Source organism: Ciconia boyciana, chromosome 3 (genome assembly GCF_034638445.1).
Source record: "Ciconia boyciana chromosome 3, ASM3463844v1, whole genome shotgun sequence".
In the NCBI taxonomy this organism is placed as follows: domain Eukaryota; kingdom Metazoa; phylum Chordata; class Aves; order Ciconiiformes; family Ciconiidae; genus Ciconia; species Ciconia boyciana.
In genome coordinates, this window is record NC_132936.1 from 68,741,670 (window position 1) to 68,759,770 (window position 18,101).

Below are 18,101 nucleotides of genomic sequence, written 5' to 3' on the forward strand. Positions count from 1 at the left end.
ACCTAGCATGTCCCCATAGGGCTCCATAATAATCAATCAGAGGGTCAGGTAATCCCAAGGAATACTTGGGGGTGCAGCTGGAAAGTAAAATGAATGCAAAAATAAGGGTCTTCCAGCATGTAACCACTGAATCATTTAATGAGGTTTATCTCCAGGCCTGAACCCACCTAACCATTTGTTAGTACAAAATAAACTTGTGGGAACCCATGCTTACTGGAAAAAAACATTAACTGAACTTGGCAGCAGCTTCTCATTTAGGAACAACCAAAAATGAGGCACAAGCTTTGCGCTCTTCTACCTCATATATCCCCTTCAAATGAAACCCAGAGAATGTCAACAGTGCTTTGTCAACAGATGCTGGTCCACCGTGACCTGAATTCATCGGGTTTTCAATAAGCTCAGTGTGGGTAGTGGGGAAGCAGCTCTCAGCGCAGACAGAACTAGAACTCTCCAGGTCCTTGGCCACTCTTCCTGAAGTCTGACATTTCAGGAACTATAGTGCCAAAATTTCAGAAACTGCAATGGGGAATAAGCTGCCTATTCAGCACAATGAAAAAGAAGCTATTGTTAATAATACCGTATGGTTCTTTTGCCTCCTACAGCTCTTGCAATTGACAAAGAAAATCACCCTCTTGACTGTCTGAGTCAAATCTCATTAAATTTATACAACACGCCTCAGAATGTAGCATCCCTTCCTTTAACTACTATCCTGAATGTCCTTTCTTTTAACTGCTATACTAAATACACAGTCTGTGAATTGTCAAGAGGACAGAGTTAGCTACTATAGATTTCCAGTTAGTAAAAAAGCCCTGGAATGAAACTGCAAACGAACCCGCAGAGATGCTCCAAAACTCTTCCAGCTATGCCTTGCCAAAAATCCTAAAGCTGGATGAAGCTTTCTATATGGAGAAACAAGGAGTTCAAGGCTGCCTCTTGTTGAGACTATTGATTTTGCGTGAGCGACTGAGAAGGGTGTTTTTAGGGCAGAAGATTCCATGTTTTCCAGTTCTGGGATGATCCGGCTTAGGAAGTTTTATTTTGACTAAAAATTGTCTGGCACCAAGCCTGTTAAGCAAAAGCCACTTTATAGCAATAGGACTTGCTTGAGCAAATTCTGGCAAATACTTGGAATTCATAAATGTTTTACGTCAAGTTGGAATGCTATTACAGATTAAAGTAGAACAGGAAAATTGGGGGAGGCAGGCTTGATGAGGATGACAACACATGGTTTGGTTAGGGGTCAGTGAGGTACAGAAACTGTTACAGAGAGGAAAACAGAAACTGGGTTCTGCTACTGACCTGCTGAGCAATCGAGATCCTTTCATCACCTCCTCTGCCTTAATAATTCCTGTAAATTGTTAGTAATGCTATGCTCTTAATAAAGCAGGTTAAGAATAAGTGCTGGATCAGAGCAGATCTTAATCCTGTAACTTAAAGGCTTCATTTTGATTTGGGTCTTAGGCTTAATTGTGAGGTCTGACTGAAGATGCTGTAGTTAGGGTGGCTGTAAAAGCTCTCTCTTGCTTACCTAATGCCTAAATCTAGAAGTAACCAAGTTCCATAGATTTTTCATGTGAAAATTTCCCTGGCTTCTACATTTGTATCTGGCTTTTTGTATCTGTATCTGTGTTTGTATTTCTGCCCCAGGCTGTCTCGATGGGGATTGATTGCTTTGCGCCCATTTCATGCCTGCTCCGATGTTCCCTCGCCCAAGCTCCAAAGGGGATTCAGTTTGTAAGCATTCACAGATGATGCTTAACAGTATTACACATGGTGCCCATGCTCCAGAAATTCAGTATGCTGACTGCCAGGACACTCTCAGGAAAACCAGAGGGCTGGAAAACCAGGAAAACTGAGGGCTTTCATCCCCCCTCTGGAGGAGAGGGAAGCTAGACTGGTTGTACTGCATCTGCAAAGGATGAGGAGGCTTCTGTATAGAAGGGAAGAAGGGGCTGGCATTATATGCCGTCCTATATGAGGGGGAGGTGGGGAGAGAAACACAAAGAGCTCAGGGACCCAGCTACAGAAGAGAGTTTCTTACTGTAACAAAGACACCTTGCTACCCCACCTAACTGAGCGTTTAATAAGGCACTGTGCTCTGCAGCCAAGGGGGGTTGAAAATGCACCTAGCAGAAGGCGAAACCCAAGAAGGAGGTGAAGGATCTCTAACGTATGCTCCAAGCTGGCAATTGTTCTGGTTCCTTCTACAGAAGATGATTCTGCCTGTGTAAGCTCAACATGTTCATGGTGGTTGGTTTTGGGTGGAGCAGTGTTGAGTAAGCTGGTAGTTACAGATACCACTGAGGTATCTACCTTTCCCCATGTATTGCAGGTGATTGTGAGAGAATGGCACAAGGTTATGTGCTGTGGCAAACAGGAACCTAAAGATTGTATGTTGCCACACTTCATTATTAGTCACCTAAATTCCTTGTACCTCTAGGTCTGTGTGGTTAGGAAGCAATAGTAAGTATAAAAAAAGATCAGGAGTTTAAGCTTGCATATATAAGTAACATATAGAAACAAATACTTACCTGACTGAAGAGATTATGATCTATTAAATGAGACATCACTCTGACATGGAATCACTCCAACATGGAGCCCCAGGGTGATGGTCTCTGAGCCCATGTTCAGCTACGGACAGGAAGGGATTTTGGGCATGGAAATCTCCCAGAATGGAAATGGGCTTCCCATTAGAACTGTGCAATATCCTGTTTCTAGGGTATGCAGACACACACTTGTTTTGGCTTTTCTTTTTCCAGTCACAAGCAAAATCTTTATTTTAAGACTAAGGAATGAAAATATCTCATCTATATCCTTTTTCCATGGCCCAAAAAATCCATGAACGCCACTTAGGGTTCTGAGTGACAGCTGCAAAAGCTGGGTTCTTACAGCACTCCTTACTTGCAACAGTCATTCCTTGTGCTTGGCAGTCTACCGAAAGCACTGTGATACTCTGGTCTGGTCCGTCTCCAGTATCATCTCACCGAATAAGGCATGAATCCCAGCATGAACCTATTGCTTAACAGAAGAGCGTAGAAAGTCTCCTCACAGATCATATTTTGTTAAATTAACCTGATCCAAGTAAATCTCAGTGGAATCGTTCCGTCTGAAAACAGAGGGCATATTTGTTTCCCAAAGATGTTTGATCCCATGGCCCTTTTCTTAGAAGCTGTTCAGCTTAGGCTATTTCTTCTCACCTGCTGTTGCAAGCTGCCACCCCCATGGTTCCGTTTTGATGGTAAAGCCTCCTCTAATCCCCAAGGATCCTGCAACAGGAAAGGAATATAACTGTGAATTCTCTCAGCCTCCAACTCGGCTCCCCTCCCTTTTCTCTCACAGACTTGACACACTAACAGTTCTTTTATTTTAATGTGGCACTACCAATTGCTGCCTACTGAACTCGGGTGAGGGAAGACAGCATTTGGATCTTCTCCAATGCAGGAACTGTATTGTTAGGGCTGGCCTTTTTGTTACTGTCCCTTGGTATTTCCCAGGCTCTCTCCGGCCCTATCTATTTTTCATTTAGTGGGTTGTTATTTGCCTTGTTCTGTGCCTCCTCGTTCCTGTCCTATGCCTTTTCTGACCAAACAGCCAGAAGCTGCTTGAAGTGAGGATGTTGCAGACAGCAGCTTGGGTACAGGCTGCACGATTTCCTTAATCGTGCAGCTCAGCTACATGCCATTGCTGGCACAGCGGAAGAGCCGTGTCCTGCAGGCTGTTGCCCATGACTATGTAAATACAATGTGCTCTTGCGACCAGCCAAGCGAGGAGATGCAGTGGGAGGCCAGCAGCTCCTGCAGAGCTGGCAGACACTGTATCTGCAGGAGAGCGTTCATGGATGAGGAGGGAGAAGGAACAAGGGGCAGAGACGTCTTTGCCTATAAGTAAGGCTACTTGCATGGTCTTTTTTGCTCTTGATGAAAGATCAGGGCCAACTGAAGTATACTCTTTGCTTTCTAGTTTCTGAGCTTACATGGATTTTCAAACTTTTCTCTCTTGCTCCCATTGCTGAAAACGTGCTTTAACACACAAAGCAATCCTGTGTTTTGTTAAGTAATCATATCTCCCAACTTAGGACTTAAAGAAACACAGTGACTATTACAGACTAGCAATAAAACAGAAGAAGCACCAGTGCCCATCATTACACGAAAGAGGAACTCATTCCCCATTCCCGGGAGCCCGGGCTGGAGGCAGGGGCAGCAGGGGACTCGGTGAGCCCATGCACCGCGGCCCTCTGTCAGACTCCTCTGCTTCCCCGAAGCCGGACACCTTCCCCGAGCCACCCGCCAGCTTGGGAAACGCCGTCGCCGCCGGGCCGCACCGGGGGGGGCCCTGCCCGCTGGGCCCCGCTGGGCCCCCGGCGCGGCTGGCGGCGGCGGCAGGGGCAGGTGCGGGCGTGGCGGCAGGGCTCACCCCGGCGGCCATGTTGCGGTGGGCAGGGCAGCGGAGCGCGGCGCAGGGGGTGAGGGTCTCCCCAGGGGGAGTCTCTGGTGAGGGGCACGGAGAAGAGGCGACGCAAGGAGACCTCGCCGCGGCTCGGCTGTGCCCGGCGGGTTACTGGGTGGCACTGCCCCCGCCCACAGGCACCTGTTGCCCGACGGTTCGCGGGCAGCCCCGCCCGCCTCTCACCCCGCAGGGGCTGTGGGGCGGCTGAAAGCTCCAGACCGGGGCCCCCCCTGCGCCCCGGGGGCGTCGCAGCGAGGCCGGCGGGGGTGCCCAGCAGCGGGGCGAGGCTGGTCCCGCGCTCGGAAAGCGCCGGGGGGGGCGGCGGGTAATGGCCGGCGGCGGTGAGTCACCGCCGCGGCCCCACCTGCGTACTTAATCGCCTCTGGGCGGCCGGCGCCGCACTCGTGGGCTGTGCTGCCGCCGTGGCCGGGAGCGGCTCCTTCCTCCTCCTCCTCACGGGGCGCTCGGCTCAGGCGAGGCAGCCACTGTATGAACGTTTGTCTTGGGAGTAGGAGAAGCACCAGCAGCCCTCAAAATGCCGAAGCCGGTAAGCGGGGCGCAGGGGGAGGGAGGCAGGCGCTCTGTGGGGCCGTACCGGGGCCCGCCCGGTGCTGGCCGTTAGGGGCTGCCCGAGCCCGGGCGCCTGACGGGGCGGTCACCTCCCGGTGCTGCGGTGTGGGCTTTTCCCGGGGCCCTGCCGCCTCCGCGCTGGAAGGGCTGAGCCGAAGTCTCCGCCGCGGCCCAAGCTCCCCGTGCCGGGACGGGGCTTTTCGGCTCGGGCACCCGCAGAAGTTCTGCGCGGTACGAGGAGGGAACTGGGGGCACCTCTCGGTTCACACAGGCACTCCAGAACCAAATAAGCAGCTCCTCTAAGGAGGGGGAATAACCGGAGCGGCTTGGCGGCTTGCTGAAGACCTTGCATGCGCCCTGCGGAGCGGCGCTGGAGCTGTAACGGCCGGCCGGGCGGCGGCGGGCGCAGGGCCGCGGGCGGGACGGAGGCGCCTCGGGTGGGCTGGGGGTGCGCCTCGCCTTCCCCACGCCCGGCGGGACGCCGCTGCCCCGCCTGCCTTTGGGAGAGGGGGAAGGAGCCCCAGGAGCTGGGCTTGAGAGAGATCAAAGAGGTGGATTGCTCCGTCTGCTGCAATGCTCCCGTGCTAGAAACATACAGACCTCCCGAGCAATTCTTAAGAGATTTTATGATGCTCCCACTTAACGAGAGATGGCAAAACTGTGCTAGCTTTCATTTAGTATTTGCATGGCCGATGTATTTACCTACAGGAAGTGTGTATTTCTCTGTAAAGATAGGAGAAACTTTTTTTTCCCCCCCTTGCTTTGTGATCTAAAAGCTAAGTGGCAGGGACTTTCAGTGCAGTTCTCCACAGTAGTCTTTAACAGTCACTATCAAAAACGTGTTTCTTCTTTTTGTATCTTTTTTTTTCAATTGAGCAAACTTGTCTGTCTTCAAACTTGGCTGTCTTTTTCATCCCTCCTTTTTTTCTTGATACCCCTCCCCCCTTGATTTTCTAATGGGGTTTTTTGCTTGTTTTGTTTTAAAATCTGCTACTATTCTGCTAGTTAGAAACAATTCCCTTGAGGAGCTAACTGCCTAATGCAAAGCTTTGAGCAGTCATTGGAGCAGATGCACTTTTGAACTCTGAAGAGCATGATCAGAACAGGTTGTTGTTGCTATCTATTTTCAATAGAGGCAATATTTCTTAAAGTGCAGTGGAGGACTTACGTGAGTATTAGCTACACGCTGTGAAATGGGAGTAAACAAGCTTATCTTTATAGTAATAAGCAATTGATGTTTTACCACCATAACATTAAAGTTAGTTTAACTTACCTCCCCCTCCCTTCCCCCCAAAAAAGTGCTTAGGTTAACTTATGTTGCAGTTTCTGTAAACCTTCAAAAAAAAAAAAAGTGCTCGATCCTTTTAAGAACTGCTAAATCTTCAGTGTCCCTGGGTGTATTTCATCAGTAGGAGGTGATATATTACTGTATATTAAAAAAATGTATACTGAAAGGACCCTTCTGCAAGTGGGGGAGAAAATACATAATTTACAAAGCATGGATATAGAAGGTTGTGTGTGAATAATCTCTCTCTGCCTTATTAGCCATTTGCTAATTACAGAGTGCTTTATTGAAATATCCTGGTCAGAATAATCTGAAATCCTGGTTTAGGACTAAGTCGTACTGGAAGCCATGGATAGGTGTGGAAAAACTCTTTAATCTCTTTAAAAACAAACAAAAAAAATTGCAGCTGTGTTCATCCCTTTACCTGGCAAGGATGGCTGTGTTCATATTCCCTTGTAGCTGGTGATTTTTGCTTGTTTCTTGGCTGACTAGCCAGTGAGTAACAAAGATGGGTGGTGTAAACCACCTTCCACTGGGGAAGGACAGTTGTACTCTAATGATTTCTGAGATGTGACCTACTGGCTAGGATTTATGGACAAGACTCTGTGTCAATAGTTTGTACGATATAAGCATTTGTCTTTCAATCTGCTGTTCAGTAGGGCTAGCTGCCACCTTACTGTAAACAGAAAAGAGGAATTTTGTAGAGGTTATTTTAATAAAACACGCTGTTTGGTCTGACTGCTTCAGACTGAGACAGGATTTGGATCCTTCCCAGCCCAGCTCATTTGGTCTTAATACAGCTAAATAGGATTCCTGTCAGTCTGCAGGGAGCAGGGGGAGAGGATGTAAAGCTGTCACTCCAGAGGCAGAACTGTGCTCAGGATGAACACAACAGCCTTTGGCATGCGTGAGGAACAATAGCATAAACTCTTGGGACACACAGGGAGACAGTTTTAGTTTCTGATGGGTATTTGACATGGGTACTAAATATTTACTACCTGCGCTTGCTTGCATGTGTCTTGTCTGCTTGGCGTAAGTACATACGATGTTGCTTGGCAGACTTCATGCTGCTGTGGATGAAGTTTGACAAAGTGGTCATCAGTTGTCATCTTATCTTTACTTGTAAACAAAAGCAAAATTTTGTCACTGCCACCCTAAAAAACCCACTAAGTTAAACCTTTGTATAAAGCTTTTGTTTTAACAAAAATGTGCAAGCACACTCAAAGCTTACAGATAACGTTTGGAATTTATTATTTCATAATAAACAAATAGTAAGTACATTAACACTAGAACGTTAATGATTTTGTATGTTAATTGAGTACCGAAGTGTATTCCTGTATTTCATATTCTGTGGTAACACTTAATTAGTTGGATCTGATGCATGTCTATGGTGCTTAAAATAAATTTTAGCAACAGTCTGGAAAATAATTCTGAAATAAATATATTTGTTAATATAGGCAAGTGTTAATTTATAATTAAACACAGACATTCTGCCATTTGTAACAGTTACAAAGTAACAAAATCTCTCTGAGGTAAGCTATAAATATATAACTTCTTGTACCCAGCACATAAGGATTTATGGCTTGGAGTTCATCAACAGTTCAGATACATCATTTCCATCTAGTCTGTACAGAGGTTCATTAGGTCTCACAGGTGGTGAATTATTATGTGAGGAAATGCAAGAGACATCATCTTGTCCAAATCTTGCTGTGTTATCTGAAAGCAAGTGAAATGCTAAATAAACGTATTTGCTCAGCCTCGCATCTTTTCATTACTGGAGTGTCTGTGTGCTCTCTGCGTTTTTCCTAGGTGCATGTTACTAGTTTTTTTCTGTTTGACTCATTGAATGGATGGTGTTTTAGCTGAATTGTATCCTTTTGCAAAACAAACCAATCTAATAAATTGTGGCTAGAACAGCATGGCTGTGGGCTAATGAACAGTACTTACAGAAGGAGAAGGAAACGTGATCTCTGTTCTATAGACCTGTTAATTTGATCTGACTTATCAGCATTCTCTCTTACTTTATCAAAGGTGGATTTTTTTGTTTGTTTCCTTTTGGGGAAAAAACTTAAAACTTCACAAGAAATGAAGTCAGCTTTGCAGCAGAGCATTTGATGTAGTGTCACGCAAGAACTTGGAATACCTGTGTGCATGTGTATAAACCTGTGTAAAGAGAGGACAACAGTAAATGCAGTCTAACAGCTTCTGGTGCTAAAGAGAAAATACAACTGAATAATACCAAGAGGCACTATTTTTTAATACCTTTACTAATGGCCTGTGGTGAGAAAGCTGAGCATACTAATGAAATCTGCTAATGCCATGCCGTTGAGGAGGAGGTATTATTGATGCAGAGGGCCACCGTATAAAGGGAATTGAAGGACTGGGGTAGTAAGGTCCCATTGCAATAGTTAAACTTGGAGGTGTGGGGGAAGAAGGTCCCTCACTATACAGGATAGAAGGATATGGATTAATCAGTGGTAAAATGACTGTCTTGTTGTCCATGTCATCTGCAATGCATAAGGTTTCTCTACTGGAAAGCATTAATAGAAGGTACTAGTGAGATCTTTCCTTGAATATAGGTTGCATTTATCATCTGTGTCCAGGAGAGACAAATTCAAAGCAGAACCTAGAGAAGGGTTTTGGGATGACTAGAGGCAGAAAGCTACCTCACAATAAGAGAGTGCCTGCCTAGTTTAGCCTGGTAGAATTAAACAAGTTACCTCTTCCTTCACCTGTATAAAATGTAAGTACCAAAGAGGAGAAAGAACTGCTTTAAGCAGAACTTGTGGTTTAAGAGACTTTTAAACATTAGAGCAGTTGAGTGTGTGGTGGTTTTTTTTGTGGGTGAGTGCAGTTTTTTTTCCCCTCTTGTTGGTCTGATTTAGGAGACTATTCCAAGACCTAACATCCCTTAAGATAAAGTTTGACAAGGACACAGTTTAATGTTGTTGCCTGTAGGAGTGGGGAACTGGAACTGATGACTCAAAAGGTTTTTCCCAGCCCTGTGTTGTTAATAATGTGCTAGTGTGTGCTAGGCATTAAGTGGTTAGACAAGTCCTCCATACCTGTTTGATGCTGAATATACATGAATTCTGAAAAAAGAACTTGAAGACAGCATGTAAGTCTTCTGCCAAACCTTTAGCTGTCTGTGAACAGATTATGGCATTAAAATTCAACAAGTTTATGATAAGCCAGTGCTAAGAGATGCAAGTGTAGTGACAGGAATTTATTCTAAATACAAATAATTAATAATTTTTCCTGGATCTTTCCAATTTATTCTTGACTGTGCATCTTCTAACTACACATAGCAGTTTTACCTCTGAGTTCTTCACAGTACATTGCTATAACTGGACTGAAAGAAAAATATTTTTTCATATCCTTAAGAACTCATAATTAATTAAAATACTCTTACCTTATGGATAGCTATAGATTTAGTCAGGAATAAAATCTTATCCTTTCCTTGTACGCACCAGTTGCAGTACATCAGATGATATGGTGTATGGTTTACTGATACCAGGAGGTATATACTCTTGTGCAAAATGGAAACATAAGGAAGCTTCCATTTGCCAAATGTGAGAACTCCCACTCATAGCTGCAAAAGGAAGATGGAGGATTCTATTAATAGTAAATTTAGTAGTTCACAGATTACTAAAGTTATAAGAGAATGAGCTCACAATTGTGCCAAAAACCTGAATTACTGCCTGAGCTGAGTAAGCATTTCTGAGGACAGTTTGTTCTGGGATGTTAGCTGCTGCAGAGAAATCAAGGGTGTTAACTGTTATGTTAGTCACTACTTAAAGAATTTCTTAGCCTTCTTAAAGGGCAGAGGAGGGGAGATAAGCCTTCCTGTTCTTCTTCCTCCCTCCGCCCACATGAACATCTTCCTCTGTCCACAAAAAAAAAAAAAGGCTGCAGTATGTCAGGACTTTTTGAGAATAAGACTTCTTGATGACCACTGAAGATTCCCGCATCGGTGGTGTTCTTGTTTCGCACTGTGTCCAAAGAGCTTTAAGCGCACTGTAAATCCCATAATCACTCAATTGACCTTGAAGGAAGGCAATGCTGCCTAAGATCACCGAACCACACTGCACACGGTGTTAAGTAATGTATTTTAGCTGTGTTGTGTGCTTGCTTTGAAGCCTGGTTTCAGTATTAGATAACATTTAACCTGTGAGCTGAGAAGTACAGCTCTTTGCAGAAGAAACTGAAGTCTCTGGCTTTTACTGAGCAGTGTATGGGATCCTTTCCCCTAGGAAAGAGAGAAAATTTTTGCTATGTGAGGCTGGAAACAAGGCATAGCTCAGTGTAACAGCTAACCATATTGCCCCCATATTGTTCATCTGTTCAGATCCAGATTTTGTTTCTCTTTCTAGTTCCTAGTGGGGAAAAATCACCTGCCTTCTCTGCATCTGCCCTCATCTTTGAGAGAGCATGAGTAGCAGCCATGTGTTCAGCTGGGACTGATCAGCACCTGGTACTATTTGCTGTCAATTAAAATAAAAATCCTGAGTCTAAGAATTAAAATGGAGGACTGTGATCTTCTAATTGAGTAAGCAAGAGAAACTGTTGCTTGATGACCAAGGACTTGTATTTAGCTACCTACTGCGTAGGCTCAGTGGAAGAGGTGCTGGCTACACAAGGTCTGTAGCCTTCTGCTAGCTTTCAGAAGGGAGTATGGAATTGCCCTGTTTGAGAGAGGGTTATTGTGCGCTTGCTTCTCCCTCCCACTTTCATGAGCAAGTGCTCTAACTATTGTGTAAAACTCAGAGGCATCACTATCACAATCTCTTCCTCTCTTGATTTTGCATGAAAATGTCCGTGTTTGCTGTGGTTGTTCTAACCTCAGTGTGGAATGTGTGTGAGGCTCCTCTGGGGATGTGGGTGGATGAACCTCCAGTTGATGAATTTTGAGCAGGCTTATGAAATGAAATAGAGCTGCTCAGTTCTGCCAAGAGACCACCATTCTGCAGATGCAGAGAGCAGATCTGCAAGCTGCCTGCTCCCTGAAGAAGTAGAAATTAAAGAGTATCATGTTTGTATCGGAGTGCCTGAATTTAGCCTGTGTAGCCCAGTAGAGGACTTCAAAGTCTGTACTGTAGGATCAGAGAACTTCAGAGTTCAAAGTTCAGAGTTCAGATGCAAAGAACTTCAGAGTTCTTTGTGGGAGCTAAAGTGATTCTTTAATATCTAGCTGAATACACTTTAATTGTGAAAGCTTAGCTTTGCTTAATTTTTTGTCTTTGTAGAGATAAGTGATTATAGAAAGTTCCTGGTGCACAAAGTATGTGGTGTGAATTGGTGGGTGGATTTGCATAATTGATATTCAGTGATCTCAGTGTGTGAGAAAATAGCTTTCCCCTTTAAAAACTGACACAGTTGTGGAGGCAAACTTTTGAAAGTTACTTTTTCTGCCCCCACTGTGCTCTGGGTACACTTCGGGAATCACTGGTGCATATTTGTTTGCCATCATACTTCTATAGTGAAGAGCATGTGAAGAGTTCCATCTCAGAAGCCCTCAAGCTGTTTTAGGGGTCAGGAAGGGGTATTTTGCTGATCCTTCCAATCACTTTTCCTGTGTAATCTGTAACTTCTCAAGAGCAATCTCTTTGTGCTTAGGTGACATTCCGGGACTTGCAATGACCTACCTTTATCTGGGAGCAAATAGTAGCTGTTGCATACTGTTTGAAGTGCATTGTTGGGAAGTGTAAGCATTGTAGTGCATTGGACGTAGATCAGGTTATCAAGCTATCAGAGGGGATCACATCACATAATTCCACTCATAAATTTCACAAACACCATGTGGTACATTCTACCGAAGTCCATGAGGTAAAATGAAAGAGCCTGATTATGGAACAGGTAAATCAGAAGGGTGGGGTATCGAATCAACAAATCCCTCTTTGACAAATGGATTCATATCTAGAATGCAGAATGAACATACATCATTACTGGGCCTTGTGTGACTTGTTACACTGCTATTTTTCCTTAAGTAAATGGAGTTCATGTTCCTTCTGCACTTTGACTTCTATAAGAACATGGCTGGCCTTGCTAGGTCAGGCAGAAAGCCCCTGTAGCCTAATAGTATACCTCTGATGTTGGCCAAAAGCTGATGCTTGAGGAAGAGTATTTTACAGATATGCACCATTGTTTTCCTTTGAGCTGTTGAGGTATTGGAGGCTGAAAGTTCCTATATAATGAGTTGCTAAATGGATTTCTCTGAACTTGTCCAGTCTCCCCTTGAAACCATGTGAACTCCAGCATCCACAGTATGCTTTAACAAAGGCTGTCCTAGATAACTTTCCAAACAATGTGAAGGTTATCTACAAAACTCCTTGCTACAGCACTATTTGAAGAACTTTTTTCTTGTTCAGAGTGTTGATGCCCTGTAGTTATTGTATTGGTAGAGCAGCGAACATGTGGTCCTTGTCCACCCTGTTCATGTAACTCATGAATTTATATGCTCTTGTGTCCTAGCCTCAGTTAATTTTCTTCCAAACCAAGAAGTCCTAACCAGCTTAGTTGATCCTTGCATGGAAATTATTCCATGCCTTTGAACATCCTTGAGGTTCTTCCAGTTCACTTCTGATGAAAATACTGCTTTGATTCCTGTAATGTCTCCATCTGGGAGGAGTACAGTTCTTGAGCCAGTGTTTCTCCAACAGTTGGTTCTTGGTCCCCTTAAACTCTCAGGGCATAATCCTGTGAGAGAGTAAGTCATAGACTCTCCTTGTGTTCACACAGCCCACCCTGCTCCAATATAATGTGCCACTCTTCCACATCAGAAGAACTATCATTGTACCTTGTGCTGGTACTGTTCATACAGGGTCTATTGAAAGTGTTGAGAGCTGTGCGCTGACCGGCTGTGGTGTTGCCTGGTGTCCAGGTGAGTATCTGTCAGACTTCTGACTCTTCAGAATGGCTCTGGGTTTTCCGTGCACATTGCTGTCTAGAACCTATGCCTCTGCGTAAACATTGGAATAAAAGGAACCAGTATGGGTGCTCGGGTTCAGGAGAAGCTCTGAGGCTATTACAGCTTTTATTTAGATTATTCATGCCTTCAGACCCTGCCCCTGTTTGTTGTGACTTGGTACTGTGAAGTTCAGCTTTTGCATAAGTTTTTGTGTCCCTGTTGTTTCCAAATGAAAAAGCAAAGCAGAGGTATGAAATGGTGTTTGTGTTCTGGATCAAGACTATAAGACACTCAGTTATTTTTTTTATTTTCCCTTGTGGGGATTGCAGAAGAGTCATATTACTTTATGTAGCTGACTCACATAAATATTGGAGATGTTAAATTGTTTAAAAGACTCTGTAATTATAATAAAACTTGAGATCTTAAACCTCTGTATTACCTGCACTTGGCCCCATGCTGATGTTTCTGATGGAAGACCACAAAAGATGGTCTGATTTGTTCTGGACTCTGAGTGACTTCTTGAGATAAAGCTTATTTGAGGATTGGTTGTGGGGCTTTCTTTAAACTTTGTGTGTAGAGCCTTAGTCTCACAACTTAATTATGTTTAATTAGATGCAACAGCTGTCATGATAAAAAGGCCTGTGTATGAAGGAGTTTGATCCAGTGGCCTGTAGCTTCCCTCTGTATTTATCCTTTAGGTACAAAGGAGCTGTTGCTGCTGTGGTCTGTATTCCTAAATCCATCCTAACATCTGTTGAGGGCAAATGGCTCATCCAAGCAGTGGTGCTGTGCTGAGCCTGCTGTCACTGGCTGTGTGTTCCTTCTTTAAAGAACAGACTGCTGCTTGTACACAGATATTCTCACAATGCTAATGGAGTATTATACAGCATCAGAGAGTCTTTAAAGGGAATGTTAATGTATTTCAACAGAACACCATAAACCCTCCTGCCACTTCTGAGCCTTGTCTGTGTTCAGGGTAAACCATTCCTACAGCCCGCAGAGAAAGTAAGAGCAAGTGTTTTGCATGAAAAACATCTGGGCTCCCTAAGTGTATGGGGCTTTGTTTAAGGGCAATATCCTGGAGCCTTTCAGGCTTAAACTGCATTGCTTTATGTCTCGTCAGAACGTAGGGCTGTCCCTAGGTAATTTTAGATTTTAAAAAATTTGAATTTTAAAAAAGGCCTCTGTCTCTCAATTTTTCAATTTCTTCCTAACTCGAGACAGAATGATGCAGTTTGCTCATTAGGAAAGAGTTGGGAGAAACTTTGGTGGGTGGAGAAAGATTTTTCTCTGGGAAGAGTACTTGCTTGATTTTACTGTTTCACTGAGCAACTAATGTTAAATGTACAGAGCTGATGAGAGGTGGAGAATGCTGGAAGTCTGGCTGAGGTCTAGCCATTTGGGAACCAGGGCTGTCAGAGATGCAGGGTCAGGCGTGCTTGCTACATCTGCATTAAATCTTCATGATCTTCTGGCATGCAGGTGTTATTGCTTCTCCTAAGATAAAGAACTGAATTACAGCTATGGCTGCTTCTCTGCTTTTCATGCAGATGCCTGCTATGCAGTTGTTACATGCTGACAGCATCAGGCTTTGGTAAAGGAAACCGAGATAGGCATGTAGTTTAGTATGGCATCTTCTTCTGCACAAATAAACTAAAAAAGTTTGAATTAATGTTCTAGGATTATCTTAATGTTTAATTATAAGGAAGGTTTCATGCTATCTCACAAGAAGCAAGTGACCTGGCTGCAAAACCAAACTCAATGGGTTGGCTTTCTTATGATCTGTTTGTGTATGCTGGCAGGGAGGGGGAAGTTTGTTCTGCAAATTCAACCTGCTTTGCTAAAACTGGAATTTCTGGATGACTCCCCACATCTGGGTATTCAAGGCTTTCCTGCTCGTATGAGCCCCCCCACCCCACTTCATCCAAAAGAGTCTCTAGCTTTCAGATTTCACTTCAAAATTACTTTTGGCTTCCCTTCAAAGTACTTTTTTTCTCTTCGGAAAAACTTCCACGGAAGTTCTTATAAGGCTTTTTCACCTTACACGAGAGCAGCAAATACCTGGGCTCCTATTGCCTTGAGTAAACTTAAGGAATTTCAGTCAAGTATAGCTAATGTAGTTATTGCTCCTTAAATACTGAGGATTCCTACAAAAAAAAATGTGGTTGTACAAGCTGTTGCATTAAAGTTGACTAGTAGTTAAGGCTAACAACCATGCTGGACAATTTTAAAGTAACCACTAGCTTTCTAGATTGTTATATACAACTGTATTTACCCTCAGTGGTATTTCCCCCTCTCATGGGAAGGTGAGCAATGTTTTAAGGAACAAAGACCAGCCTATTCAACTCTAATTTTACCTGTGTGAATGCAGCAGTACCTAACTCTGCTTCATAGACTCAGAGGAATTCCAGTGGAACGTGACTTAATGTTCCCATTTATTTGCAATGAGGAAGCAATGTTTAACACAATGAGATTTGAAATGGAACGTGTCCTTTGGTTCACAGTCGGGTCTTTCTGATTTAACATGGTATGCTGTGAAACTGGGTCGGTTAAATCGGTGCAATGAGCTTGCCTCGTCAGTCAAGTGGATGCCCATGAGGCTGTCCCCTATTCACGTTTTGTGAACTGTTTTCTCCCTTGTTAGAAAACTGTGTGCTCTGCAGTGTGGAAGGGAACACGCAGGACTGTTGCTGTGCTGCCACTGCCCTCTCTGAAGTGCCAAGTGTTGGGCAGGTAGTGCAGAAAGGATCCTGGCATGGGAGCAGGGGAGGAGAGCATGGATCGTACTGAAAGGCTTTCTTCAGTGTTGTGCTGTACATCTCTTTCCCACTCTCATAGGAATCAGATTCTCCTTCCCACAGAAGAGAATTGCAGGTTTGTCATTTGCCTTGTCCTTTTAGCTTTATGGAGATGCTTTACATCGTAAAAATGTAGCACTGGGGAGGACTTGAACCTATGTTGTCTGAAGGCTGCATGGAAGTGGTTATATAGTATCCCAATATCTTACCACTCCAGCAATTACTGTTTCTTTTCCTGTTACCCAGCCTGCAAAATAAGAGGGGGTTTTGGTGTTTTCCTCCTTGTGGCTTTAAAAGTTGCTGTCTTCTCTATAAGCACTTCGTTTCAGACAACTCCCATTTGGAAGAGATCAGTACCATGCTAACAAATCAACTCCAGTTTGAAACAAAACAAAAAAAAACCCAAAACCCCACAATCAACCCAAAAACTACCTGACCTGCAGTTTAGTGCAGACTTTCCTTCATTAACTTGCTCCCTTCCAAAAAAAGCATTCAAATTTGGGTGACAGCATTCCTACTGGCAAGTTGTCAGGCAAGCAGAACAGAATAGTCCCCTTCTGTAATGCTTCCGGTGACAAATACACTCAAGAATGTAATTTTTCCTTCTACGCAACAGCATCATACCAGGAAATGTGGTGTTTTTCTGGGGATTATAATAGACCACAACCTTGTCTGCAGTCCTGCTGTAGCCCATTGTTTGCAAGCCTGTAATTTGTTAATCTCTTCATCTGCCTCTTGTCCATTCTCACCTCTCCAGGTGTAACACCTGTAACTATTTCTCAGACCTGCCAAGATCTTTGAATTCTAGCGCAGTCCTCCTAAACAATTTTTTAGTTCTTGACTGGGGGCTGTTTGTGGACTTGTAAGTGCACTCTGCCTTCCAGGATCCATGAGATTAAACTGCATTTTCTTACTCCCTCCACCCCACCACACACATCCCCCTTTCAAGGCCTTGGTCTGCCATGAAAAGGTCAGAATATGTGTCCATACAGTTGCTCCAGCAAGATGAAGATGCTGAGTCCAACTGGGAGAGAGGTCGTGCTTTGGCAGTCCTTCAGCAGCTAATAGAATTGATCGTTGGCTTGATATTCATGACATAGTCTCCTGCTTTGACAGAAGCTATGGAGAATTCAGGTGCAGAACTTGTCATTGAGTTGTAATTTCACATGGCTCAGATTTGTTGTATACCTAGTCTATGTCATATGGGACCACATCAAATATGTTACTAGATTATGTCTGATCCATCAGGCAGGTTATTCTGTCAGAGAATAAACAGAACTGGCTGCAAGTGCTGTGTTCTTGACATAGAATCATAGAATATCTCAAGTAGGAAGGGACCCATAAGGATCATTGAGTCCAGCTCCCTGCTCCCTGCCAGACTACCTAAAACTAAACCATATGACAAAGATGTACATGTTGGTGTTTATAAGTACTAAAGAATAATATAATAAATTGAACTAACATCTCTCCAGTTTCTTGGGTTATTCAAGCTACTCACCCTCCCAGAGTTGTCCTCTCCCCTCCACAGTCTCAGAAAGAACCATTAGCTGTTGACTTCAGTAACTTGTGGAGGACAGAGAAATGTAGATACTGAAGCGTTAGCAGGTCAGTTCTGGAGCCTCTAGGGATTTTTCCCTAATCAATGTTGAAAATTTTCCCAAAATAGTTTCCAGAACCTGGGACTACAGTTACTCCATCAGTTAGCACAATATCTTGCTTTATTGTTGGGCCTGGAACCAAGGAACACTAATGCATGGAAGGTGGAAGAATAGAGAGCAGTTTCAGTGCCCTTCTGATGCTGCTCTGTGAAACTGCCTTTCCTGTTACCAGATATCTAATCACTACACATGTCTATGAACAGGTCTGATTGCTAAGATTGAAATGAGATTACTTCGTCCATGCAGATGCATTGCAACTCAGGGCAAAAAGCTTCTCTGTTATTTATTATAAGTACAATAGTAGTTATTGCTTGTGTGGTAGAAGAGTAGCCCTGCAGAAGTGAGGATGCAAGCTTAATACTACTGCTTTCTTAATAGTATTTTTAATACTACTGTTTTCTCTTATTTGTCGTTAAGACTGCCATATTCCTTCAGCA

The 18,101-nt window shown here is 43.9% G+C and overlaps 1 protein-coding gene across 1 annotated transcript in view; it reads left to right on the forward strand.

Annotated features, from left to right (window-relative positions):
- The first annotated feature begins 4,826 nt into the window (after positions 1 to 4,826).
- EZR (ezrin) overlaps positions 4,827 to 18,101 on the forward strand; it is a 38,641-nt gene continuing 25,366 nt past the window's right edge. The window contains exon 1 of the mRNA XM_072856021.1: positions 4,827 to 4,993. Coding sequence (XP_072712122.1) covers positions 4,982 to 4,993 — 12 coding nt within the window. The 5' untranslated portion in view covers positions 4,827 to 4,981. The remainder of the gene's footprint in view (positions 4,994 to 18,101) is intronic.